General features: G+C 45.7%; 2 protein-coding genes across 2 annotated transcripts in view; one reads left to right on the top strand and one right to left on the bottom strand.

Moving 5' to 3' along the window:
* CNTN2 (contactin 2) overlaps positions 1–17,800 on the top strand; it is a 49,826-nt gene extending 32,026 nt beyond the window's left edge. Inside the window, exons 9-23 of the mRNA XM_084610996.1 lie at positions 923–1,059; positions 1,680–1,809; positions 2,799–2,949; positions 4,597–4,724; positions 5,171–5,346; positions 5,599–5,719; positions 6,085–6,243; positions 6,371–6,520; positions 7,699–7,769; positions 8,283–8,517; positions 8,991–9,106; positions 9,787–9,973; positions 10,796–10,908; positions 11,006–11,174; positions 12,083–17,800. Of these exons, the coding sequence (XP_084467122.1) occupies positions 923–1,059; positions 1,680–1,809; positions 2,799–2,949; positions 4,597–4,724; positions 5,171–5,346; positions 5,599–5,719; positions 6,085–6,243; positions 6,371–6,520; positions 7,699–7,769; positions 8,283–8,517; positions 8,991–9,106; positions 9,787–9,973; positions 10,796–10,908; positions 11,006–11,174; positions 12,083–12,192 (2,153 nt within the window). The 3' untranslated portion in view covers positions 12,193–17,800. The remainder of the gene's footprint in view (positions 1–922; positions 1,060–1,679; positions 1,810–2,798; positions 2,950–4,596; positions 4,725–5,170; positions 5,347–5,598; positions 5,720–6,084; positions 6,244–6,370; positions 6,521–7,698; positions 7,770–8,282; positions 8,518–8,990; positions 9,107–9,786; positions 9,974–10,795; positions 10,909–11,005; positions 11,175–12,082) is intronic.
* The window catches only part of RBBP5 (RB binding protein 5, histone lysine methyltransferase complex subunit), a 77,553-nt gene that overhangs the window by 18,858 nt on the left and 30,820 nt on the right, over positions 1–27,875 (bottom strand). The gene's annotated exons all lie outside the window — the stretch shown is intronic.

Here is a 27,875-nt window from a genome sequence, read left to right as displayed (position 1 = left end):
TGAACCAGCCCTAATCAAATCCACAACAGAACCCTACTAAACACATGCCCAGCTTTCTGGTTTCCCCTTTCTTTCAACACAGCTGAGCTCTAGTAGGGATGAATGAAAACCTACCAAAGAGTTATCTCTTGAGCAACTAACAGAGAGATGAGATAACAGAGCTAGAACCCCAGCTGGGTGTATCAGATTCAGCTCTCAGTCCAAACCTCCCCAAAGAACAGGGGTATTTGTATCCAGGGTCACAGACTGAATCCACTATACAAGTCTGACAGAGCTATAATCAAGTCTCCAACCCAGATCCAGCCTTCCCCACCTCTCAGCGCTGATTGGATTTAGGGCTCCTTTTCATTTCTAGAGAGAGGAGTCACCGTGTTCTTACTCTTATCTGGACTTTCCCATAATGCGGTAGGAATAGTTTGGATGAGGGTTGTGGGCTGGGGGACCCACAGGCTACAGCTACGCTAGGAGTTAGGGGTGTGATTCCTCTGCTCGTGCACGCACGCTCATACTAGCTCGAGACGGGAGTGTAGCTGTGGTAACACGGTTAGTGGCAGTCAAGGCATGGCTGAGCCATGCCAAGTACATACCCACCAGTTTCGGGCGGGTTTGTACTCTGCACAGCCTCTGCTCCTGCTACCCGTGCAACCGTGGCTCTGCTGCTATTGATCCTGGCATTAGCCCGATGAGAGCTAGCACGAGTGCATGGCCATGTGTAAGGGAATCACAGCCCTCACTCATACTGTAGGTGCAGCCAGAGAGAAGAATCGGCCCGGCCTCTGCACACAGGAGGCAAAGGCTATTGCTATGGGGTAACGTGCAGTGATATATCACTCCATTCCCATGGCTGTGCCACCATGTGCCTGGCATGAGCAGCCTCCCACCTGACCTTCTGGGCTCCTACATCGCTCTTGCCCCTTTGCAGCTCAGCCAGAGTGGCTGAAGGTGATCACAGACACGGAAGCAGACATTGGATCTGACTTACGCTGGAGCTGTGCAGCAGCTGGCAAGCCAAGGCCTATGATCAGATGGCTCCGGAACGGGCAGCCATTAACCTCTCAGGTACCACAGCCCTTGCTTGGAACAGTGAAGGGTGCACCTCTCCCAGTACACGTGTCCCTGACCTGCAATAGACCCTACTGTTCCAGTCCTAGAGCCCCACGTAGTTCTGCCAGTTCACCTCAGTCTTCACCTGTAACATCCCCTCCTCTTTTGGCTCCATGACCCTGCCCAGCAGACTGCCAACTGCACTGATGTGGGTGATAGTTTTACCCGCTCCCCTCCCGCCCCAAAGGGAAGTTGGTGAGACTGCCAAGCTCATTTCACATGTTTATTCCCATCATGCCATTCTCCAGTCACTCTCCACTGTTACCAGCAGCCCTGGGACCTTACATCCAGGCCTTGGGGCAGGAAAGCCTCCTCAGAGAGTGGTGCTTACCTCAGACCAGTCACTGATCAGTCAGTACATACCTACATACCTTCACTGCACTGGCAGTCGGCTACCACAGTGATGAGAGCCCTGTGAATGCTTGGCTAAAAAGGCATTTGATAGACAGAAAAACTACATAAACTTTGGAACAAGCCAGCATAGGAGCGGAAATGAAACTCGGCTTTGAACACCTGGTTCTTGAGTCTTGTTTTCTTTGTTCCCATCTAATCCGCTGGTGTTCCTGTTTGCACAGAACCGCATCGAAGTGAGCAGCGGAGAGCTGAGACTTTCCAAGCTAGCCCTGGAGGACTCTGGCATGTATCAGTGTGTAGCTGAGAACAAACACGGCACAGTATATGCAAGTGCTGAATTAACAGTGCAAGGTAACTCATCATTTTCCCAAGGGTCCCCCGGGTTTCCAAGGACTATCTAGACACTGCAGGGTTGTAGACACAGTCCGAACACATTTACCGTATTCGTACGCTACATTTTTCATCTCAGTCCTTTACAAGCACACAAGAACCACTTACCCACCACAGAAATGCAGCACCTCTGGGATAGGGCACAACTATTACATGGTTGTGTACATGTACTTCTCCTAAAAGATAGACTGTTCTGGAGGGTTAACTCCTCTGCTTCGCCTGAGAACAGACACTGCACCAACTACAGCAGTGTGGTGTGGTCACCAAACTGCACGACAATAGAAGTATCACAATCCCCCCCCCCCCCCCCAGCCACTACGCAGTTTTCCCTTGACCTCGGAACGGGGGCTGAGAAAATAGTTCAGCACCCATGACCCAGTCAGTCTGTTGTGGCTGGCAGCAAAGGGGAACTGGGCAGATCCCAACCTCATTTCACAGAGACCAAACAGCGATCACAAGATGCTGTCTTGGTGTTGATACTGGTCTGAGCTGGATTTGAACCAGCAGCTTAGCAGTGAAATGCTCTAAGCAGCAGCTGTTTAACAGCAAGTAAAACAGAATTTCCGATCCAGTTGAAAGGGGAAATTTTAGGGGACATTAGGTATTTACACCGATTGGAATTTTGCTCAGGACACTGAAGCGAACATCCCCATCCTCTTTGAAATTGGCTGGTTGTGGGTCTCGGCAAAGACCTTGCGAGCATTAAGGTCATATCCCCATTGCCAAGCGTGCTACATCGGAATCAGGTAGCACCTCTCATGGTTGATGATGGAACAGCCAAATCAATCCAGCAGTCATTGAGCAGTGAAGGAATCGCTCATCCATCATGCTATTGTTATACTGCTATTGTCATGCAGTTTGGTAACACACCAGAATCCAGTTACGCTGCAGCTTTACCATGCTCATAGATCAGTATTTGAGAAGATCTCTTAATCCTCTTTTCTTCTTAGCTTTAGCACCAGATTTTCGGCTAAACCCCGTGAAGCGGTTGATACCAGCAGCCCGAGGTGGGGAGGTCATCATCCCGTGCCAGCCCAGAGCAGCACCAAAGTCCATTGTGCTCTGGACCAAAGGAACTGAGCTCCTGATCAACAGTAGCAGGTACTAGCACCAAGTCTGCTTCTAGCTAGGAACAACAACAGCTAAAAATATGTTTTCCTTGCAGAAGACCACCCAGCTGTTAATTGGTGGCCCTCTAGTTAGCACCCTTTACTATCATGCTAGATCTGGGTCAATTTGCTAGGCCCTGGGAATGTGAAAGCCTTTTGTATTGCTCGGCAGCAAGCCCTCTGGCAGATGTAGGAGCTACATGCATTTGGGCCTTCCTCCGCCAGATGGATGGCCTTGGGGGATGGGAGGAACAAACTGCAGGAAAGAAATGGAGGGTGAACAAAACCCTCTGAAAAAGTGCCCCTCCTGGTCACAGGGCGCACTCACTGCTCGCAGCGCCTCTCGCTGGCTGTTCTGGGACCGAGCTGTGTCAGTCTTGCATTCTCCCTCCAGTGGTATTTTCCTCATCCTGTCTCGCCATGCGGCCCCTTTCACTCCAGGAACTGCAGTCTCCTCTTCATGGCTTGGTCCTCCAGGCAGATCACTAAGGTCTTCCCCCTTCCAGGGAATTCACAGTCTTTCCAGACCCGTTGTCTGGCTGGTGTCTCCAGTGCCCTTTGCCACTCCCCAGTGGCTGGTAGGGCACCCAGGCCTACCCTCTACACTGGGTTCCAGCCCAAGGACCCTATAACAACTCACTCCTTGCTGCTGTTTTTCTGGTCTTCTTCCGACATCACAGGCTCCCACCCTCTCCTTGCCAGTCTCCAACTCCCTCCGCTCAGGGAGGGACGGCAGCCTACTTCACCGAAGTGTTTCCCAGCAGCAGCCCCAGTTTGCAGCCCGCTACCTGGCTTTATACAGCCCCCCTGTTCCTGCAGAAGTGAGCTTGTTCCCAATCAGTGGCCTCCTCATAGCCTAAGGCTCCCCTGCTTGCAGCCTAATTAGCTGATTGGGCCCACCTGGCCTAACTCAGCTCTTGTAGGGCTCGTGTGGGGAACACACCCCATCACGCTCCACCGAGTCCCACGCGGGTTGGCTATCCCCAGAGGCTGAGATAAATGGAGTAGGTTTGCTTCCCCATGATCCAAAAAAATGGTAAAAACCAAAGAGAGTTCAAGGTGAAATGGAAGCAAAAATCCTGAGCCCTCCAGCTAATCAACATGGAAGAGCAGCATGGAGCACCGATTACCCGTACTCCGTTTTAGGGAATGCTCACATTCTTGCATTTCAGAGCTTCCACGGAGGGTACATTACATAGGACTGAACATCAAAGATCCCTTCTTTATAAAAGCTAGTGACGTTTGCTGCACTCCATTTGCTTCTTCTTTAAAAGAAAAGGAGTACTTGTGGCACCTTAGAGACTAACCAATTTATTTGAGTATAAGCTTTCGTGAGCTACAGCTCACTTCATCGGATGAAGTGAGCTGTAGCTCACGAAAGCTTATGCTCAAATAAATTGGTTAGTCTCTAAGGTGCCACAAGTACTCCTTTTCTTTTTGCGAATACAGACTAACACGGCTGTTCTTCTTCTTTAAAAAGTCTTACCTAGATTTTGCAGCCTGGTCTTTATGACCTGCATCCCTAGAGAAGTCAGCAGCATCTGGGAATTCCATTTCGAAGTAGGTGCGCACAGTGAATAGGACTGTTGTCCATGCCACTTTAATCTTACTTATTGCTGAGGCTCTTTTCCTTCTCCAGGGTGACTATTACCCCAGATGGCACTTTGATCCTCCGGAATATCAGCAAATCTGATGAGGGGAAGTATACCTGCTTTGCTGAGAATTTCATGGGAAAAGCCAACAGCACAGGAATCCTCTCAGTTCGAGGTAGAGATATTTGGCTTGTACTTGAGCTGAAGCAGCAAGGAGGGTGCTAAGAGTGTCCTAACATGAAGGGGGACACATTTCCTTCTCCGATTCCCAGAAAATAATCCGGTTCTCAGAGGGACTCACACCCTTAACTCATTTCAGTCATCAGGACAATCCTTCAATTCCAGCCACCCTTCCACAAAGGTTACCATGAGCAATTGGCCCTGAGAAAATATTTCTATTTTGCATCTAATTTAATCCTTTTCTGCCCCTTGGAAAACTACTGATGGTTCCTAGTTAGAGAGAGACAAAAACAGGGGTGGTTTTGGCTTTGCAATTCCTTGCTGATCAGATTTTGGTTTTGCAAAGTCAAACCCCAAATCAGCCTGTGTGTTGTTAACCGGACAATGACTGGTGCATGGAGGTTACATCTGCAACTAACAGCCCTCTCACCTCCTCTGCAGATGCCACCAAAATCACCCTGGCACCATCTAGTGCTGACATCAACTTAGGCGAAAACATTACCCTGCAGTGCCATGCCTCCCATGACCCAACTATGGACCTAACTTTCACCTGGTCCCTGGAGGACTTCCCCATTGACTTTGAAAAGTCTGAAGGGCACTACAAGCGAGCTAGCAGGGTGAGTATCAAGGGGTTCTGTGCTGATGCCCTCTCCAGAAACCTGGGGCAAAGGGAGAAACAAAACATCCTGAGTCCCATTTGCCACCGTGTCTTTGGCTCTTCTAGGATGTTTCCAATTTGCCAATCCTCTTGACCTTGCTGGGAGAGCCCTGGGTTTTAATGCCTGCGTCTCTTTTGCCAACTCATATGTTGTATGGTCCCCAAGCTTGCTCTGACGTTTCCCCCATTGCTGTCTTTCTCTCCTGCTTAGAAAGAGGCTATTGGGGACCTTGCCATCCTGAATACTCAGCTGAGGCACTCCGGGCGGTACACGTGCACAGCCCAGACAGTCGTGGACAGCGCATCTGAGTCGGCCATGCTGGTTGTAAGAGGTAATTTTTTTGGCCATTCCTTCCCACATCCTGCATGCAGCGTACAACGAGCCCAAACAAACTCGATTCCCCACCAGGGACCAACATGCTCTCACAGCCGAAAACCTCCCACCAAGAGCTCTGTAAATTCCTCATGATCTGCGACATACATTTAAACTGCGAGAAGGGAATTAGAGTCCAGCGGAGGTTCCACGCCAGATCCCAAATGTTTTAAGGGAGGAAAAATTTTGAGGCTACACTTTTTACGCTTCGGGGTACAGCGGCCTGATTATGACCTACCACATGGGACGTTGCTTGAAGAGCAACAAGCCCTGCTGACTCCCCCATGTGGCTGTTAATGTGACTGTCCTTCTCTCACTGTGTAGGACCTCCTGGGCCCCCTGGGGGCGTGGTGGTGGTGGACATCAGTGACACTGCCATCCAGCTGAGCTGGAGCCGTGGCTTTGATAACCACAGTCCGATTGCCAAATACACCATCCAGGCCCGCACCCTACTCTCCAACAAATGGAAGCAAGTGCGCACCAGTAAGTGTTTTCACGGCAGCAGCCATGCCTTTGCCCACACAGATTGCTCTGGGATGGAATTATTATTTTTTTGCTTTATGACTGCCACTTGCTCTATTTGTTGTATTCTCATGTTATTGGGTTATAGATCCTGCAAATATTGAGGGCAATGCAGAGACAGCCCAGGTGGTGAACCTCATTCCCTGGATGGACTATGAATTCCGTGTCCTAGCCAGCAACATCCTTGGAGCTGGGGATCCTAGTGGGCCCTCCAGCAAAATCCGCACCAAAGAAGCTGGTAGGTGCATATACGCTCAGGGTTAGGAGGAGACATCAGGGATCATCTATCCCTACCCCTCTGCAATGGAACAGGATGGTTTGCATGCTCACTTAGGCATTGCCACAAGTTCTTCATCTCACTGAGTATTCCTAGAGATGGTGATGACACAAAATATGCCTTTTTCTTTACCCATTTACATGCCAAAGACAAAGGCGCAACAGTGCTGGATGACTGCTTCACAAGTTTTATTTACTATATGTTAACCACTGACAATGAGCTCAGCCTTGTGCAGTATGCAAAATAAAAACAGTCTCAGCCCTGAGTATTTGACACTCTGAGAACTTTATAGGATCCTAGTGGTAAGAAATGGAAAAGAGCTATTTGATTCTCAACCAGGGGTATGTGTACCCCTAGGGGTACTCAGAGGTTTTCGGGGGGGTACAGCGACTCATCTAGATAGTTGCCTAGTTTTACAAGAGGCTACATGAAAAGCACTAGCAAAGTCAGTACAAACTAAAACATCATACAGTGACATGTTTATACTATATCAGTGTTTCTCAATCAGGCGGGGGTGTCAGAATTTATTTTATAAGAATGAGAACATCAGCAATTTTTCAATAATAGTGAGCTGTGTCACTTTGGTATTTTTATGTCTGATTTTGTAAGCAAGCAGTTTTTAAATGAGGTGAAACTTGGGGGTACGCAAGCCAAATCAGTCTCCTACACGGGGTACAGTAGTCTGGAAAGGTTGAGAACCACTGTCCAACCCACTGCAAGGACAGGGTGAAGTCCCCTGTGGACAGCTTACTGTATATTAAATCAGTACTACTCTTGGTCGTATTGCTCAGGAGCTTGAAGTGCAAGATTGGCACAAGAAATGCTCTGAATGTGTGTGGTGAACTGGCAGCTCACACCTAACACAATTTCACCCATGCTATACCTTTTAGGGCTTGGTTTTCACAGGCTCTGAAAACTCATATCTCCAGCTGAACTTAGTAAGGACTGTTGGAGTTCAGAAGCTCTGAAAATCATACCTAAAATACCTTCAGTATTAACAGTTAGAACCAGATGGGCCAGCGCAGGTTTGAGAGTTGATGGAAGTTGGTTTTTCCCAGGTTTTGAAGCATGGGTGCTTTTCTTTCACTGTTTTGTTTTTAAACTCACACATTCCTTCTCTTTCTGGGGGAATATAACAGCCCCTACTGTGGCACCATCTGGGCTCAGTGGAGGAGGAGGGGCCCCCGGTGAGCTCATCATCAACTGGACGGTAAGTTGGCAGCAGGCACAGGCCAACAAAGAGTGCAGAAAAAGGGAGACAGGCTTGGCTCTGAAAAGGGAGCAGAGAGGCACTACAAAGGGAGACAAAACAGAGAATGGGGTTGAAAAGGAGATGAAAGCAAAGATGGAAGAAAAGGGGGGGGTATGTAAACTACCACTTTGATATGATCCTGATTCCACTGCAGACTCTAGAGGGAGCAGATACAGGCCTTTCTATACAAATATAAAGGATGTGGGCTATTTTCTTGTGACTGTCACAAGACTCCAGGAGCAGAGGCCATAAGAACACACAAAATATCACAAGACTTGTGGTAACACTGCAAGACTTAGCAACACTGCAGTGGCGTTGATGCTGTACTACAGAGCCATTTCAGTGGGATTTGCACACACACACCCAAGGGCAGAATTCCGTCTACTGTGTAGATCAAATCTATTGCATGCACTATGGGTATAAAATGAGCGCCGGGCCAATGTCTCCGTTTGATCTTGCCCCATATCGTAGCCAATGCTGCGGGAGTACCAGAACGGAGATGGTTTTGGATACATCCTGTCGTTCCGCAAGCAAGGCACCCAGGCGTGGAAGACTGCACAGGTGCCCCACCCAGAATCGCTGCACTACGTTTACCGCAACGAGAGCATTGGGCCCTACACCCCATTTGAAGTGAAAATCAAAGCATACAACAGGAAGGGGGAGGGACCGGAGAGCCTGACTGCCATCGTGTACTCTGCAGAGGAAGGTAAGGAGGGACTGTGGTGACTCCGTCTGATGCGCCTGCTATTGCTTCTTCTGAGAGAAGCTATTCCAGTCTAATAGATATCACTGCTAGGAATTGTTTCCTGTTATTAGAAGGTCGGTTGACCTTGGTTTGAGGATCAGGCTAGAAGTGCTCACATAGTGCCTTGTAATACAAACACACACGTTCTCCTAAGTGCACCTACAAGGATACACCCACTGCAGAAGAAGAGACATTCAGCTCCCAAGAGCTCCTGTCGCACACCACCCCAAGCCAGGCTGCCCTCCTGGTTACATAAAATCCACATTCACAGCTTCAATTAATATTGCCTCCAGTGAGCAGTGCCTTCTCTAGCCACCCCATAGCCACAGAGCTGGCCTCTGGCCGTGAAACCACTCCTTCCGGGGCAGTGACCCTGTCACCTGCTGTCATGAAACAGACTTCTATTGCTGGGTTTTTCTTCCGTCCTTTGCCAGAACCAAAAGTGGCTCCCTCCAGGGTTACAGCCAAGGCCGTTTTGTCCTCGGAAATGGACGTGTCGTGGGAGCCCGTTGAGCAGGGAGACACAAATGGAGTCCTTCTGGGCTACGAGGTAAGGGAATGGAAGGGCTAGAACAAGGACTGAGACTCAGGCTGGAGCACACAATGAGGCAACTCAGTTATCTCCCTAGGCTACAGGAAGTGAAAGCAAACAACATGGCTGCAGGGCCTCCATTTTCAAGGGCGCAGGAGGGGATCGGGGGATTCCAGCATCCACTCTGCTGTAGGCGATGCTGATTCTATGCAGCCAGTACTAGCACCGCTAGAGAAACGGTCATGATGGGATTTCCCATTTCTGCCACCGGCCATTCCTCAGCCAATGGCTTCGATCTTGGCCACAGGCCGAGCAAGATGCACAGGGCCAAATACTGAGGGCACCTATGACTCCAGTAGGAGCTGACATGAGTAAAAAACTGAGTAAGAGCCCCAGGGTTTGGCTAATAATCCCCTGTATGAAAATGGCAGTCAACCTACAATCTGAGTTTCCGAGGGCTTCTCTGGAAAATGTGTCAATCATGGTACAATTTAAAAAAAAAAAAAACAGAATTGGAGGGGGGTCAGGATGACCCGCAGCCTGATACACCTGAGCTCCTCTGGCACAGAGAGAGTGACTCCTAAGGCAACTGCTCCAGCACCCAGGTCTCCTGCATTGGATGGAGTGGGTCTGGTACTCACAAGTGCAAATGGCTCAATGGCTTAGGTGCTAAAACCTCTGTGTACTCGTCTGTTTAGATCCGGTACTGGAAGGATGGCGATAAAGAGGCAGCAGCGGACAGAGTGAGGACGGCAGGTCTCGTCACCTCAGCTCACGTGACAGGCCTGAACCCCAACACAAAGTACCACATGACAGTCAGAGCTTACAACCGGGCTGGAACGGGGCCAGCCAGTCCCTCTACCAACATCACAACAACAAAGCCACGTGAGTGAGCGCCAGACACAACGGCTATATTCTCTCCCTGTTGGATCAGCGGCAAAAGACCAGGGTTGATTCTAAGGTTTGACAGTTTAGAATCTGCTCAGACAAAAATGTTTTATATACAATAAGAAGTGTCAATCTGAGCTTTCCGCTGGTATCAGGCATTTGTTTTTAGCTCAGAAAGATTGAGATGTTGGTCCCCAAATCATATCATTCTAATAACCATTGCTATTGATTTTCTCTCTATTTGAATTCTAGCATGAATTTAACACCCGTTTTCCGGAGAGGAGCTGCTGCTGAAGCTAGGCACCAATGCTTTATACCTGAGGATAGCCAGGGAATCCCTAACTTCTAGAATTAATTATTACTCACCCACTCCGCCAGCTTTTGAGACATCAGCTACTAATACGTTGCCAATGAAATAAAACAAACAGCTAATGATAATCCGATCTGAGGTGAATGTAAGGTGTGAAAGCTCACAACACACAAGGTCTAGAAACAGTTTGACAAATAAGCAAGAATGCTTTCGAGCTGAGAACTGTTCCCAGCTGTGTGCTGGGAGTCAATCAGAAAGAACCATTTCAAATCCAGCAAAGGGAAAACCTGATTTGTTGCCAGTTATATCGGGTTGTTTTTTATTCAGATGACTCTAGCTGAAATGCTCTCCTGCTATTCCAAGCCATGTTAGTGCTACCTACCCTCCAGGTTGGCCAGTGGGTCTCAGAAGGTGACCTGATAGCCCTTGGTCTCGGCTACAGCATCCCTCCTTTTGCTTTCTTCTGTTTCTCATCCTCGCTGAACTCTCAATCATCTTTTATCTCCTAGCCCCAAGGAGGCCACCTGGTAACATCTCCTGGACATTTTCTGGCTCCAGTGTCAGCGTCATGTGGGACCCTGTGGTTGCAAAGGCGAACGAGTCCACTGTCACTGGATACAAGGTACAGGCAGCACATAGCAAGTTCTTCTCTTCCATAGTGTGCTGAACAAAACAAAGAAGGACCCCCCGACACTAAACTCAAACGTATCTTCCAACAGATGCTCTACCGGCAGGACTCACACTCCACTCCCACACTGTACCTGGCCAGCAAGAACCAGATTGAGATCCCAGTGCCTGAAGACTCCACTCACGCCCTGGTGCAGATTAGGGCAACGGGGCCAGGAGGAGATGGAGTCCCAGCAGAGGTTCACATCCTCAGAAATGGCGGTGCGTCTGCTCTGCTCTTCTTTCTCCTTTCCCTGCCTTATTCCCTTGCACATGTCCCACAAGTGGACACTCATTTACCTTGGTCACGTACCAAATGGCCATTATGCCATAACGTTTTACTGACCCTTGGAAACAATGGTGCATCCGAGGTGGTATTTAAATTTAGAGGCGCTAATCCTGTATCATTCCTTTCGCTGCCTATTTTGCACTCAGTCTGGGTCTTTCTCCCAACACAGGCCCATAGAGCAGAATGAACACTGGCTCCAGATCCCACTTCTTCCATCTAGCACATGGGGTGGGAAAGCAGGAGCAGCTCTAGCCCTGGTCTGTAACCTGACCTACTTTCACACGTGCTTTAGTTAAGGGCACTTTCTGCAAATACCCTTTTCCAGAACTCAGCTGTGGCTGCTGGATTATCCTAGTTAACCCTCTCCCACTTCGCTGTTTGAATTCTTCACATACAGGCAAACTATTATCATGCTTTCCCTTTAGTCTACACTGAAGCTGGGTGTTATTCATTGTCGGCCAAACTCCTTGAAGTCTGTACTCAATATATATTCGTTTACAGTGAAAACCTGACTCTGATATCAATGGCAAAGCTCCCATGGATTTCAATGGGGCAAGGATTTCACCCTTAGCTCCGACTCAGGCAAGATTCCCTTTGAGTTCCATGTTTTGCCTGAGTCCTTCAGGATTTAGCCCACAGTAAATATTATTCTATTCTCTTTGTAAACAAAATTATTTCCTCAAGATGCATCAACAATAAATAAAACAGCAGCATCCAGCATTCCAAGAAGTAACATTTCACCAAATTCTCACTGGTTCCTTGGGGAAAAAAGAAAACAGGTGGTACCAGTACAACAAGGGAATTATTCATCACGGTTGTTTCTTATTCTTCTCTCTTTCAGGCACAAGTATGATGGTGAAAAATTCTGCAGCCAACCCAGCACTGCATACTGCCGTTATTACGACTAACTCTCTAGTAATGTTGGCTCTGATTGGCTACTTGGAGCTCTGATGCTAGCCAATCCAATTGAGGATCACTGGACACAATTCCTCCTCAGCCTGCACGGAACTATTCGACATTTGGCCATTGCAACTACAAGTTTGTGCCACAACAGCGCTACAAAAAAGGGGGTCGTCAAAATCAATGTAAGGGGGAAGAAAACAAAAGAAACACCCATTTTTTTAGAAAGTAGAACGTTTCATACAAGATTTTTTTTAAAAGAAAAAAGAAAAAAAAGAGGAAGAATTGTGTGTGAATTCTGGGAGCCAGCTGTCTTATGTACTTTATCCAGTAGGTTTATTGCCTTACGAAGCCATGTATGAAAATAACCAGACTGCTAAACTAGACTTTTTTTAAAATATGTACATTAGCTTTTGAGGGGAAGATTTCAACGTTATCAGCATGCTCCATATCAACCCCACAGCCATCTCTGAACTGACAGCTCTGGTGTTCAAAGATAAGAGAGAATATTATTGGAGGAGCTTTTCCCAGATCCTGAGCCAAATCAGCTATTTTGCAGCAACCAGCTCAAGGAGAAAAAGCCTCAAGAGAAAGGAATATCTGTGCCCTGCCTATCCTGAAGGAGAGGGATGAGCTTACTACTTAGGTGGTGAAAAAGAAATAGATCATAGGTGAAATTGAAATGGTTTTACTTGCCTCTTACTGGCAATGCTGGGGCTGACTTGCAATCCTGTACAACAGGTCACCCTGGCTGTTATGCTAAGAGGTGCAACCTTCAGTATTACCCACATCCTGGGATTGTTTTGTTGTTGTTGTTGTTTTCCTTTGGGAGTTTTGTTGTTGGGTTGTTTTTTGTTTTGTTTTTTTACTTTTCTCGAATCTAAAATTTGGGGAGATAGATCCAGCCTATTAAAGCGATTTCAGAGGAATTCATCTTCGGCACACAGAGAGGGGCCTTAAAGGGGGAAGAATGCAGACAATTCAACCGAGGATTGGTGACTCAAAGATAGCTGAGGCAGCAGAGTTGCTCTGGACTCAGAGAAGACTCTTCTCTCTCTCGTGCAAATGATTTCCATCTAGCCAAAGTATTAGCCACGCCCCACGGTTGTGAGATCAAGGTTTAACCAGTGAGTGAGTCTAGCTTTTCACTTGCGGGATGCACACAGCCAGCTAATGGGGGGGATGCAGATGTGACAGGATGCTCAGCTGTTTCAGTGACTGGTCTGGTTGAGAAAAGTTTGTTGCTTTGCAAAATTTGTAATGCCAGAAGATTGCATGTCCAGAGTAATCCACAACCTGATTCGCTGTTCTCTCTGGTGTTTCCCAGGCTGTCTTCAGGGGTACTTGCCCACATCTTCTTTCTTCATAACTGACGGTATTGCTTACCTGACCAACTTTATTCCATAATTACCTGAGGAGGTTACATTTGCCAAACTGTGCAATGGGAAGGAGGAGGATTGAAATACAGTTTCTGTGCTAGGCACCCAATTCCTTGTCCTCTCCAGCTTCGCTGAGAATGAACCAGTGAGGCTAGTTGAGGAATCTTGTTGTGACCCTCTGCCATGCATTCATGCCCTCCTGCAATAAGTGTATGGAACTGATCCATGATGGGCCTGCAGATTTCAGTGCTGGGATCTCTCCAGGGGAGTAACAGCACCATATCAGCATTAGAAGCAATTCCTTCCTCTTACCTGCTAAATTCTTCACAAAACTTACCAGACAAAATTCTGTTAAAACTTTACAAGAACGTAAGGGGTTTTGGAATAGCTACTACCAACGGTATAAGGGTATTTGAATCCCAACTACATGCTGTAAAGGGACTCTGGCATCCCAGCTACCAGCGTCATGGAGTCTACTGCTTCTCAGAAGGCTACGTATTTTCACAAAATGCCTCTGAGAGGCACTAGCACTGCAAGGATCCCATGAGACTAGAAAGTCATTATCTACAGTGAGCAAATAGTACACTTGACTTATAAGATGGTCAAGTATACCACGTGCTATCCTCTCAATGCATAAGTGTTTATGCAGGTCAGTACCCCAAGTATTCAGATCAGAATACACATCTGGTTTAAGGGCAGATGTTCAAAGGCACAATGGGAATTAGGAGCCCAACAGATCTTTGTGCCTTTGAACATCTGCCCCTTAAAATCTAAGCCTGATCCTGCTACTATTGGTGTATGCAGACCTGCCACTGAAGGGGAGTTTTTTGTGTGGATTTGAAGTGATGACGTAAACGTCCACAAATATAGGGGCCAGATCCTGAGCTCGTGTAAACTGGCATAACTTCATGGACTCCAAAGGTCTTCTAATTTGCAGTAGCTGAGGCCAATCAAGTCAATTGGATCTGCACCCGCAGCTCTTGTTCAGACAAAGGAATTTTGTCCATGAGTAAGGACTGAAGGGTTGGGCTCACGTCTTTAAGGACAGCATATTTTGTAAGGACTGGGGAAGTGAAATGAATATCCAGCATCTAGGGCCCAGTTCTAAGCATCCACACTTCCCTTGGACTCTCAGGGTCAAACCACTGCTAAAGAATGTTTCACAGAGTGATTGTGAAAACTTAGGGGCCTGGGGAAAGCTTTAAGACTCCAGGTGATTTGTTTCTGGATTTGTAGCAAAAGTGATTTTCTCCTGAAGATTGCTAGCTGTATTTTTTTCCCCCAATCCTAGCTGGTTCATAAACTATGCAGATTGTGTCCAGAGACTAGGGGCTACATTCTGTCTGGACTTCACAGAATTGTGCAGTGAGGATGGAAGGGGGCTGGTAAGTAGAGGAGGGACCAAATAGCCCCTGCCCTTCCTTACACAGTCTGTGTAAGGCTTGGCCAGAATTGCAACCTTTGAGCTAGAGAGTACATAAGAGCTGCTACTGCTATCTTTCCCCCAGGGACCAGATGTGCTATTCTCCCAAAAGGGGGCAAGAAGTGATGGAAAGTAATACACCAGGCAGGCCTAACTGGGGAGTTTGCTGCACCCTTAAATTGATCTACAAAGCGCAACTAGGGGGCTCCAGGAGATATTCTGTTTCCAGTGCTCCCCAAGAGGTTAAACACCACAGTCCAGCCCTCAGTGTCATAGAGGGGTCAGGGATGGCTTGCACTAGCTAATCATTTTTAAAGCTATTGTGTGTCCCGGCTCTTATTGTGCATTTAGGAGCTTAGGTGCGTAAATCCCTGCCCATGTAAAGGAGTTATTCCGGCAGCATACACTAGCGAGATCCCAATATAATTGCACAGCATCTGTCCTACACACCATCACAATTTGTTTTCTGGCAAGAGGGGAAGTACACCAGCGGAATTCCTACACAAGAAGCCATGCACACAGTGTGAACGCTGGGAACTGAGATAAAGAATGGGTGTTAATATATTTGGAAAATGAGAGAAATATATGGAGAGGTGGAGGAGAGAGGAAAAATTCAATGGCATGGAAAATTGCTAAATAGTTAGAGAGACCAGACAAAAGATGGAGGACTTCCCCTCTCTTGGTTTCCTCTACAAATAAATCACTGAGAGAAACCAAATGAAGGGCAGTGAGTTATACCAGTCAGATAGGAGAAATGACATACACAGAGTAGAGGGAGCTGATCTGGGGCCTTGCCATCACTACAAAATGTGTATTTTTTACCTCGGGGTGACTAACACTCCTGAGCTACCCCAACGTAAAAACACAGCGAAGACAAGGCATTTAGAATTACCATGAGGTAAACACGAGAGGTCAGCCCCTGGAATGGGTACAGAGCTATTCACCATATGGTAAAACTGAAGTGTTTTTACATCTGAATAGCTCATGGATGCCAGTTATCCCATGGTAATAAATGTACCTTTTCTAGCAGTGAAAACAAGGCCATAGCCTCACCAGGATCCCCGCCCATCGCTACCTCTGTTTAATTACGCAGCTTGAATTTCTGCACCATAATCTATTTAGCAACAAATTACCTGCTGGTTCCCCCTAGTGGATTGTTACAGTGTTTATGAATGATAGCTGTTGTCTAAATATAAATTATTATATCTATATTTTTGTACATTTTATGTTTAAAAATCTGAACCTATTTTATTGACGTGTTTCTTTTGCTTTGCAAATTATTTTGTGTTATTAATAATGCCTCACTTTGTTATCTCATATCAGAGTTTTCTTGGGCCTTCATTCTTTGTCCCAGTGGAGCTGGGGCAAAGGTGAATTTAGGAATAAAATCTTGCTTGAAAGCTTAGAGATTTGGAGCTGGATCAGTCCTGATGCTTGATCAACCACCTGGCCAGGTGGAAATACCACAGAATTATTTATAGCCAGGGTCATAACAACAACGATACTTAGCTCGAATATGGCATCATGTAGCTTCAAAGCACTGCACAAATGTGAACTAACAATCCTTGCACCCGTGCTGGTGGAGTACATAAATATTAATCCTACCTTACAGATGAAGAGACTAGGGCAGAGAGGTTAAATGACCAGCCAAGAGAGTCAATGATGAGCTGAGATTAGAATTCAGGAGTTCTAGGCTTCCATGTATCAAGAGGCTGATGCTGAGGGTTGCAGGATTGGCCTGTGAGCTACTTCCATTGCATTTAAACTGGCTGTTGCACCTCTGGGGAAGAGGAAAGTGGCCTGTTTTCCAAGGGCACCAAAAGGGCCGAGATGTCTGTGTCCCCCTGACTAGTTCAGAGTAGCTAAACTAAAGCATGTGACAGTAGGTATCTGTATAGGATGTGAATGTGTTTTCATTGACTACATTTTAGGCTGAGGGGTGCTCTCACTGGTGAACACCATTTAGTTACTCCAAGGGAGTTAACGAACTGAGGTTCAGCATCTTTGTCCTGTTCTAACAAAGACTTATTTAAATGGCACTTGTATCTAGACATGGTCCCAAACAAGTGCTTGCAAACGCCACTGTCTGTACCTGCAGCTGTGCCAATTTTAGTGAATTTTATGGCCTTAGGAAAATAAGGGACTTGATATTCCTGGTCAGAGACAAAGTATCTTAGTGTGACAGGGTCTAGAGAATAAGAATTTATAGTTTGGAGATACCAATGGATTTTAAATAGTAGCAACTCATAGCATTTTCCCTGGGGGTTAATGCATTTTTCCAGACATTTTTGTTAAACTATATCACAGGTACATTTTATGCAACATGTGACAAATTATTTGAACTGGATTTCAAATGTTACAAACTGACCAGTTTTCATGAGTGTGGCTCTAGATTCTAAATAGAGGGAATACATTCTAATATCTAAAATACAGAGACTAAAATTTACAAATGTACCTAAGCCCCCCTGAAAATCAATTGTCCACAATTTTAATTCATTAAGGTTTGCACAGTGCTTTGAAAATGTAAAGCGCTATATTAATTATCAAGTATTATTCTTCAGCATGATTTTTAAACAAAATTTTGTAATATCTTAAGTATATGTAAGACTGTACTGTACACACAAATAGAAATGTGTGATCCAGTGGCCAGAGCAGAGGACTTGGAACAAGGAACTCCCAAGATCTAATGCTTGTTCCAACACTGTGTCCATCTGTAGCGCTGAGCAAGTCATTTCACCTCTGTGCGAGTCTGTTGTGGGATAATTAAACTAACCTACAGCACCGGTGATTCATTAGTGTACATTTGCAAAGTATTTTGCAGATTGAAAACACAATACATTGTGACTGCTGCATCTTATCTATGGATTTTTAAATCAATGAGTATTTTCTCCCCCTCAGTTTCTTTCCGTTGGTTTGTGGGGTTTTGTTCCCTCTTGATCTCAAGGAGGGAAGTGGCAGAGAGGGAAAGGAAGCGGATGGTTTAAAGAGCAACAGAGCAGCAAGATGTCACTGAAATATTGTGGATGAAGGTAGAAGCAGAGTGTGGGAAGAAAAATGACCCTTTTGCATTCAGCTAGGGGCAAAGGGCCAATTTCAGGCTTAGAGAGTTTGCTAACACATAGTAGAAGCCTACTGGGGATAAGGCAGTACAACCTGTACTAGTACAGCCTGTTACCATGTGTTAAAAATACAACTCCTTTATCTACACTACGAGTTCACTACGTATTAGTTATTAGCAGTTAGCTAACACCTGGTAATAAACCCACACCGTTTTTCCTCGTGAAGACAAGGCCAAAGCAGCACGGGTGGATATTCAAACAGGGTCTAAACTATGTGAAATAGCATAACAGACTCAGCCAGAGCCCTCAAAAGGGAGGAAAGGAACAAAGGGGCGTGTGTGAAATTGAACAGGGCTGCCTCAGGCTGTCAGGGGTGGGGTTCAAAGCAAGGAGAGAAAAACAACTTGGCTTCAAAGTAGTTTAAATGGATGTGTTGGCTTTACACTCTGGCATTAAGCTGCAAACCAATTTCCTGCCTCATTAGGAATCCCCTGCATTTAATTGTGATTTAGGGATTAATGCAGGGGACCAGGAGTCAAGATTCCTGGGTTCTGTTACAGCACTGCCACCAGCTCTCTGAGAAGTGTCACTTTGCTGAGTCTGTTGTACTCATCTATAGTAATACCTACCTCACAGGGGAGTTGTGAGCTTCAGTAACAGGTGTGAAGTTCTCGGATATCCTCAAGTGACACATGTTACACAGCAGTGACTTACTGATATTTTAAATTAGGTAACATGATATAATCTTCCAACTGATACGATATGATTTTCAACACCAAGCGTTAGGCTTCCAATTATGTCCTCTGGCCAAAATTCTGCACACTAGTACATGGATGTAAATCTGGAGTACTTCAGTGGAACTACTTCAGCTTTACAGCAATGCAACAGAGAAGAATGGGTCCCTCTGTGTTTTTGTGTTGGATGGGAGACCGTTTTGTACCTTGCCCAGGGAATCATTTTGTACCTTGCCCAGGCACTCGAATCACACTCCGCTAATTATTTTAAGATCCCATCTGCATTTAACCTGCAAGGCTCCCCCTGTATTAACTGGTTTAACTCTCTGCTGTGAATATTTTAATCTGACTTCACTATACAGGAACAGGGGCAGTTTTCTTCTCAATTTTGTTGTACACTATTTTTTTAAGAAAAACAAAAAGGTAACATTGTAAACATACTGTATTTACTGTAATTAAAGTTATTTATTGGCTACAGTAGCACGCAGTTCGTAAATAAAGATCTTCAGAGGCTTTAGACACCTGCTTGAGTCCAAAGGATTTATATGCAGCTTTAAACGCAGTTAAGGATTACAGAACGGCTTGTTTAGAGAGCTGAGAATGGGATTGGAAAGCTTGCAGCGGAAGCTGGATCGGTTGTGTGGCTAAGTTAAAGAGCATTTGAAAGCACTAAGCTCACACAAAATGAAAGGCTGACTGTCACTTGGCAAACAACTTTGTAAAAGAGAGTGGTGGGTTTTTCCACCAAAAAACAGTCCAGTAATGAGACTGTGCTGATGTTCTGGCCAAGTTCCATCTCAGGTAATTGTCTACTGCTAGACATCCCGGGATGTAGGGACACTTCCTCTAATTTTTCTCCAAAATTGGTGGCAGAGACTTGCACCTGCATTTTAGAGGTGGATGCAGCAAAATCCACAATACATACCGAGGCCCAAATTCAGCCTGAACCTAAACACTGACTTCTGTGGGAGTTACTTACATGGCATCTGAATTTGGTCAAGTGTCTGTCAAGCATTCTGGGTATCACTGGAACAAGGGCCCTATAAAAGTGCAAGATACTTCCAGGTAACCCTGAAAAAATACACCCTTGCTAAAATGGTGAAGGAAGACCCTAGAGACCCTTTTTTAAAAAGGGAGGGCAACTAAGTGAAACCCTCCCAAATCTCACCTTCGGATGCTCAGAACTAAGGTGCCTAACTGGGTGCCCATCTGCCTATCTGACTTCCCAAGTGCAGGATCTGGACACCACATTTGAAAATACGTCCCCAAGAGAGACTATCCTTCAGTGCTGGCATCTGTATTTTACTCTGAAGATTTCCAAACAGTAGAAATGAGGCTCAACTCATATCCTCAAATCTGGGGACCCCAGAACTTTCTAGATCTGGACCCAAACATTTCAGCTCAGGCCCACCCCTTCCCACTAAAGTCAATTAGCAAAATCTAGTGCTTTGGTAGGCACCAGCTGCAGATTTAGTCATGGTGTCAAAGGACTCTCTGATAAAATCTCCAGCAGGAGGTGGGGATCTTGACAGTTTTAGTGTCACTTGCTCCTCACCCCAGAGTGAAGCAAACACAAACACACCCCCATGATAAAGCAGCAGCTGCCCTGCTGAGCTGAGGAGACAGGAAAACCCCATCTATCCCTAATCCATCACCATTTACACAGTGTCATCCACTGTTTGGGGCACCCTTTGTTCCTCAGGGAGGTATTTTTACTAGCCCACTGCTTGTTTTTGTTTCTCTGTGGAAGGGAAAGTGATCATCCGCTGGCATGTTTGATGGATTGGAAAGGGCATTTGCTTTGTTTCAAAACAGGATCCTTCCAAGGGGAGCAATCATTAGACAAACACCACAATGCAGCTGACTTTTTCTTTTTTTAAAAAGAGGACTGAAGCATGGCAAACAGAGTCCTTTCCACTTCCTAACTAGTGAGGAACAAGAACCCCATGTAGCCAGCAACCCCTTGTGCCTTTTTCTCAAGCTAGGAGACCACAGCTGGTTGGCCATTCTCTCCTACATGCCACAGCTGTTGTCCCTGGTGTGCATGTTTAAGACTGTGTGAACAGAGATAAGTTAACCTCTCATGTGCTGTGGCTCATGAGGGACTCTCCTTTGCAAACCGTGTAAAGATGAAGGCACTGATGGCATATACAAATCTGTGCCAGTCCCTCCCCCTCACATTATTAAACTCTGGGGGCACGTAGGGGTTTAAAACGTTCCCATCTCAGTCATGCATTCCCCTCTATGGGACACAGATCAAACCAAAATCCTAGCCAGAGGCTGGGTTTTCCTAAAAGTTTTTGCTGCTCCATTTGTCTCTGTGACGGCCTCCTTGCCATTCTGGTGGAAGAGGATTAAGGTGCCAGTAGCTCTAAGGGTGTAAGACAATTCAACAAGATTTGCAGGCAGACGTCTGCTCCAACTGCCCCAGGGATTCCCACACCAGCACTGATGCTTTTCCTGTAGGCTGCCAGTTAAACATACTGACAAAACAAGGAAAGCTTGGGGCTTTACCAGTGGGTAACCGAACTCTGCAGCAGAAGGAAATGCAATCAGCACAGAGGAAGCCCTAATCCTATTCCAAGGCAGAGGCAATGAGCAAGTGGAGAAGGGGCTTTTTGGAATCATGTTTATTGCCCTCAAAGCAAAGAACTGCTGGGGTTGGGGGTCTGAATGGAGATTTCATGTCATGTTTATGTATCTGGCTACTGTGTACCAACAGCTGGAAGTTGAAATGAAAACATTCACATTGGAAATAAGAGGGAACTTATTAACAGGGAAAGTAATTGACTATTGGAACAGTTTACCGAGGGACATAGAAAATTCATCATAATTTGGAGATTTTAAATCAGAACTGGATGCCTTGCTAAAAGATGTGCTCTGGTTCAGGTACAAATTATCAGGCTTTTTAATGTTCAGTGACACAGAAAGCAATCCTTTCCGTTCCTGCAGGAATCAGTGGGTGAAATTCTCTGGTCTGTGTTATACAGGAGGTTACACTAAATGATTATAATAGTCCCCCTCTGGCCTTAAACTCTATTAATCTCCTTTCATCCAGATCCCAAAACATTTTGCAAATCCACAGGCAGATGCTGCAATGGCATGCATGCTGAAAAGCTCAGTATCTTAGAAAAAACCTGCCTCCACATTCTAAACAGCAGCTAGCATTGTGCAGCTGGTATGGCTGACTTGCCCGAGCACCGTACAGTAGAAAAATGGTGCTGTACTGAGGATCCTCATGAGGATCTGCAACATACCAAAGTCAGTGGGTGTGATGTGAAGAAATGGGGGAGAGGAGTCTGGACAAAACTGACATGCTACTTACATTACGCCCTGGAAGAACATAAATTACAACAGAAAACTGACAGCAAGTCAAGGTTGCTCTGAGGAAGTGAGTCCAGAACCAGACACTGGTGAGACTGTTGTTTCAGCCACACCACATCCCCCAGTGACACTCAACTTAGTCCCTTAGAGCATATGGCTGAGTGCCCAGCTGTGTGGCCTAGCAACATAGGGACTCTCCTCAGGGGGTCTGGACAGACGTAATAAGATTTCTCTCCTGCCTGTCAGATCGGCATACACAAATAAGTGCTCTCGATGCTGGAGCAGCACCAAAAGCTGAATGATTTACGCCAGCCTCTCAGTGCCTTGCTTGCGGCTAGGGCCTGGCCCTTTCCTCATCTCTGTGCATTAAGAGATCGCATGGCTAACTCCAAGACAGATGCTTTCTGTATCTCCCTTGGTTGGTTTGGATGGCATGACTCCCAACCCATCACAGCAGCCTGTCAGGGCTACCAAGCTCTCTCCCCATCTCCCAGGAGACCCAAGCATGTTAAAAGCTCTGTGGTCTTTAGGGGGTCACCCCTGGGACTCCCCTGGGTAGTTCTGATAGAGATTCCACTCTCTCTGCAGTAAGACAGGGAATAAGCAGGATGTGCTTGTACTCTCCTTGCCTACAACGAATTCATCAATACTCACAATCAAATAGCTTCTGGTCTAGTAGTTAGGGCACTAGCGTCCAACTTGGGAAACCTGGATTCACGTCCCTGTTCTGTCAGATTCCCTGTGTGACCTTGGCTTTGACCAAGTCCCTTGGACTCTCTGTGCCTTAGCTCCCATCTGTAAAATGGGGACAGTGGCCCTACCTCAAGGGGTCTTCCCAAGCTAAAGTCACTAAAGATGGTGAGGCGTTCAGACGCTGCACTACTGGGGCCCTGTAAGTAACTAATAGACATAGTTAAACAAAATGGGAAATCAAAAGCTCAAAATGGGCAAGACAGGCAGCACACCAAGCAATGCTGGAGCGACACAAGGAAAGCGAGAGAACAGAGGAGGGACATAGGTAACTGGGCAGGGGAGCAAGGAGGACATCACGGAGCCAATATTCCTGAGCACCGCGAGGTCCAGCCAGGGGTGTCTAATTGCAGTGTAGACACACCCTGAGTTTATTTACACTGCATGAGGCCCGGACTCTATAAATCACAAAGCAGCCCGGTCTAAGTGACCTCAGAACAGCTAGCCCTTCACTGGATGGAAAGTGGTTTGTGCTGAGGGCCTGGTCTGCTTCTGAGAGTCGCAAAGAGAAGAGGCCCCCACACGCCAGGTGAGCTAGTCTGTGCTCACGGTGTGGCACATCAGTTTACTTTGACAAGAGTTAATAAGAGTCTTGGCTTAGGGGCGGAGGGAGGGGGAAGATACAGCTGTGGGTCCAGAGTTCATCCCTGCCCCAGCAAAACCGAGGGGCAAGCTGCACAGACAACCTTCTTCTCCTAACAGACGCGCTAAAGGCTAGCTATTATTATTATATTTATTAGATCTCACACACACCCAGCATCCTTCCGCTGGAGAAGGGACGGCAGAAGAAAGATTCAAAGGGCAGGGAGGGGGTAATGGAGAGGGCAGAAAAGGTTCTCTTTTCTCATCCTCACCTTGAGGAGTGATTTGGGTGTTTTCCTGTGGCCCGCAGAGCACTGTGCACACTTACCATTTGTAATCCATGGTAAGTAACATGGATTACAAACCCACTCAGACAAAGCTTCCCATCCCTCGTATGCTCTATGTTACAACGCATAAACATCATTATCACAACATTCAGATCCTAGAAGAATAATGCCTTACGTAATAAAGCCTCAATTATCCAAACCCCATCTATTTAAAACTCCCTGCCACCCAAAAAGGGTCATGTTCCCTGTTGTCTATTAACTACATGGTAAATAATCCTCATTATTCTAACTTAATCAATGACCCCATGACATTTGGATCAGGAAGGGTATACAGCACGCACACCACATCTTTCACGCAGGGATCTCAAACCACTTTACAGAGGTGGATAAGTATTTTTATCCTCATATGACAGATGAGGAAACTGAGGCACAGAGATGCTAAAGCTACACAAAGTCAGCTACAAAGGTAGAAACAGAACCCCTTGCTGTATCTTATGCTACCTTATACTAATGCTACACGCCAGATTAAGCCTAGATTCATATACATAGCTAGAGCCATAGGCACCACTTCTCCAGTGTCAGGTTCACTGTCCTCGCTCCAGTTGCTACTTCCACAGGGATGGTAAAAAAGGGCACCTGTAAGTGGGTAGGGCAGCACTCCAGCTCAGCATCAAAGTCCGTGTGATTGGACACAAAGACAGCAGCTGTTTCTTCTTCCCATCACAGCCGCTTCCGTTAAAAACAGGCTAACCTGAAAAAGTATAGTTGGTTGCTATACAAACTGCTTCCAAAATCCAGGCCACCAGGTGCTGTCCAGGCAGCCCCAGGTGCCACTTTCAAAGGAGACTCTGCAAGTCTAAAACGACCTCCCAAGAAGGCACACAGATGCACGCTCAGGCTCATTTTGAAGGCACTACCCCCTTTCCTATTGTTTCTTGTGTTGTGTTTGATGAGATCCATGGGCTGGGACATTAATGGGTGGGGCCCATTACCCAGTTTGATGTAAAAATCAGGGATTTACATTCCAAAGAGATTTCGTAAAGGTGAAGGAGGTGTTATTAAGAAAGTTAGCAGGCGTCAGCCAGAACTCATAAATCCCAGTCCCAGGCTGAGATGGCAGTTCTGCTTTCTCAGCAACTGTAACCATTAATGCCTGGGGTCAGGATGTCTTTGACTGAAAGCAGAATTCAGCACGAGCAAATACATTTATCCTCGCAGGTAAATCCTCCAGTCTTCGGCGGAACTTCTGAATGCATAGCACATTCTAAACATAGGCCTGGAGAATACGACGGGAACAATCTACATTCGGCAAGGGAGAAAACCATTTCTAGCTCTAATTTCTAGGGGATTCTACCTTCTTTACTACCATGGTCTGCTCTATACATTAGTCATGCGCAAACCTCAAAAAGACCCCAAAGCTTGGTTCAAGGAGCACTGTCTAGTATTTAAAATACATGACTGAGATCTATGCCTGCTTCTGCCATAGATACACTGTGTGACCACTGACCTTGGGAAGTTACTTCCTTTATCCATAAAATGGTAATACAATACCCCAGCGTTGTTAGGCGTCACTAATGCATATTAATTTCAGATCAGCAAACCAAAGCACTAAAGACTTGCAAAATATTATAAACTGCAGAAGTTCAGATGTTTCTAGGAACCACCTCAAACACTCATCTGGGACAGCCTGGACATCTGAGTCAGGCCAGGAATACCATGAGTACAGCTTTTGTTGTGACATTTCCGCATATGTCCCCAGCACAATTCTGATTCAGTAACTACAGTGACTAAGGAGAAAAAACAAGGAGTCTGGTGGCACCTTAAAGATTAACAGATTTATTTGGGCATAAGCTTTTGTGAACACCACTTCTTCAGATGCATGGAGTGAAAATTACAGATGCAGGCATTATATAATGACACACGAAGGGAAGGGAGTTAACTTATATAAAATGCCTGCATCTGTAATTTTCACTCTGCATGCATCTGAAGACGTGGTGTTCACGAAAGCTTATGCCCAAATAAATCTTAGTCTTTAAGGTGCCACCAGACTCCTTGTTGTTTTTGTGGATACAGACTAACACGGCTACCCCCCCATACTTAAGGAGTAAAAAGTTAGCCAAATTTTTGTCATCCTTACAAAAGTTTCAGTTCAAGGTTCAGGTTAGTATTTGCTTGATCTGAACTGATACATCGCTCCCAGCACAAGGTAATTAGTGAAATGTAGCTGTGACAAGCTGTCACTCCAACGCGCAAAAAAAGGATGATTTAAGCAAATGCTTTTGGTAACATCAAAACAGTGCACTCCAGGAGTCAAGAGGAGGCTGCTTTGCAGTCATGAAATCAAGAGCCATGATTTGTATCCCACCTGGGGGAAAAAAAAACCCACCACTTCAAGTCATCAAGGACATTTTAGAGGATTTCTTGCTTCCAACTTTTGCATTGTTTATTGTTTTGATTCTATAATGTTTGCTGTGGACCCAACACTGGACACTGCCTTCTAGATCCCTAGAGATTGCTAATACCCAGGCTCAGCTTCTCAAGAGATTTCGTTAATTACTTCCTACACAACTGTTGCGTCACTTTGTGAATTCCAAATGGGCAAGTAAAGGGATCACACAACCCATCCCCCTGCCTCAGCAGGATGCAGAAAGACCAAAATAAATAAATAAACCCCATACTGAAAAAGCATTAAGGAGAAACAGTCCGTCTCCACAGTAAGCCAACAGGCTTAGACAAACTAGCCCTGGGATTGGTCAAAGGGCAGTAATGAAAGGCCCCTCGCCCATTGGAAACATAAACAAGTGCAGCCCTTTTAAATGTAAGGGACACAGAGAAAGAATGGGACGATTGCTCATTTGAGTGAACTCAAAAGTTTGGGGCAGAGACAGAGGGAAAGAACTGAACAAGGCTTTGAAGATTCTGAGAATCCAACAACAAAAACAGCCCCAAGAAAAAGGGACGGCTCAAACATGATCTTTCTCTTCTCCTCTTGGGACCGAATTAAGGTACAGAGAAATTATCTTTTGCTTCCATATGAGTAAATCCTTATGCCAAGAGGTGCAATAGATGGTAGAATCTGCTCTCTACACTGGTGATGCTTCACACCAACAACATAGAGGGACCCTTCCTCTTATTTCAGTCAAATACATTTCTATCACAGAGGCTGAAATAAGTGATCAGACATTGCAGTTTCCCAAAAAATTCCTATTAAAACATTAGCAGTTGATCTCATTATCTCTGTGGACACCAGTGTCCACATCACATGGCAGTGCTTATATTATTAACAGTGGTGAATGGCATTTTAAAAACATCACATGGGTCTTTAGATTTTTCCTTCAGGGCTTTTTTGTTTCTTGTTTTTTACCTTCTAGTTTTTGCCTCCTTATTCGTGTTTAGCTAGGTTTTCAAGCGAGCTCAGGGCCAGATTTTCAAGGGCCCAGTACTCACATCAGGGGGCCAAGTTTTCACAAGAGCTCAGCACCCAATGTTTGAGAATCTGGCCATTTATTTTGGTATCTATGTGGAAGCTGAGTTCGTCTGAAAATCTGCCCTTAAGTGGCTGCTTTCTGTGGATGCAGTTGGGCTCTGCAGTAATGTCTGCATAGAAGCCTGAGCCTGAGCTCATTGAAGCCACACACAAAACTCCCACTAAAATCCATGGGAGCAAAATGAGACCCAGAGCAATCAAAGTAAAAGGTGGAAGTTGGGTTGTTTTTAGTGTCAGATGATTTGATTCCAGAGACCTTGATCAAATCAGAGGAGCAAAATTAAAAATTGACTGAACTAAGTGGAAAAATGTATAGTCACTTTGTAATAATAGATTTATGTTATTTACATATTTGGTATTTAATTTGCTGCATACTCACAGCATATCAACTGTACAATTGCTGCTGTAATAACTAAGACATGAATAATCTGTTTAATTCAGTATATTTAACACAGTTCATATAGATATTACTGCTTAGAATAAATGCTGCAGTGCTAGATCCACTATGGTTTTCGTAATATCTAAGACCAATGTGATAAGGGGAGTAAAATGATATTTCTTACCACCTATACTTCTTTATGTACAAGGCTTCCTCACATATAAACTGTGATTACTAGAAGAGTATAAATAAATTCAGAAGTTAATTAATCCACAGAAGTCGCCATAAAAGTCAGTCAGTTATTTCAGATAGTTATTTCCTTTTCTAAGT

This window comes from Lepidochelys olivacea, assembly GCF_965140295.1.
Source record: "Lepidochelys olivacea isolate rLepOli2 genome assembly, chromosome: 21".
Classification (NCBI taxonomy): domain Eukaryota; kingdom Metazoa; phylum Chordata; order Testudines; family Cheloniidae; genus Lepidochelys; species Lepidochelys olivacea.
The sequence above is the reverse complement of the archived record's forward strand: the minus strand, read 5'-3'. Positions and strand labels throughout refer to the sequence as shown.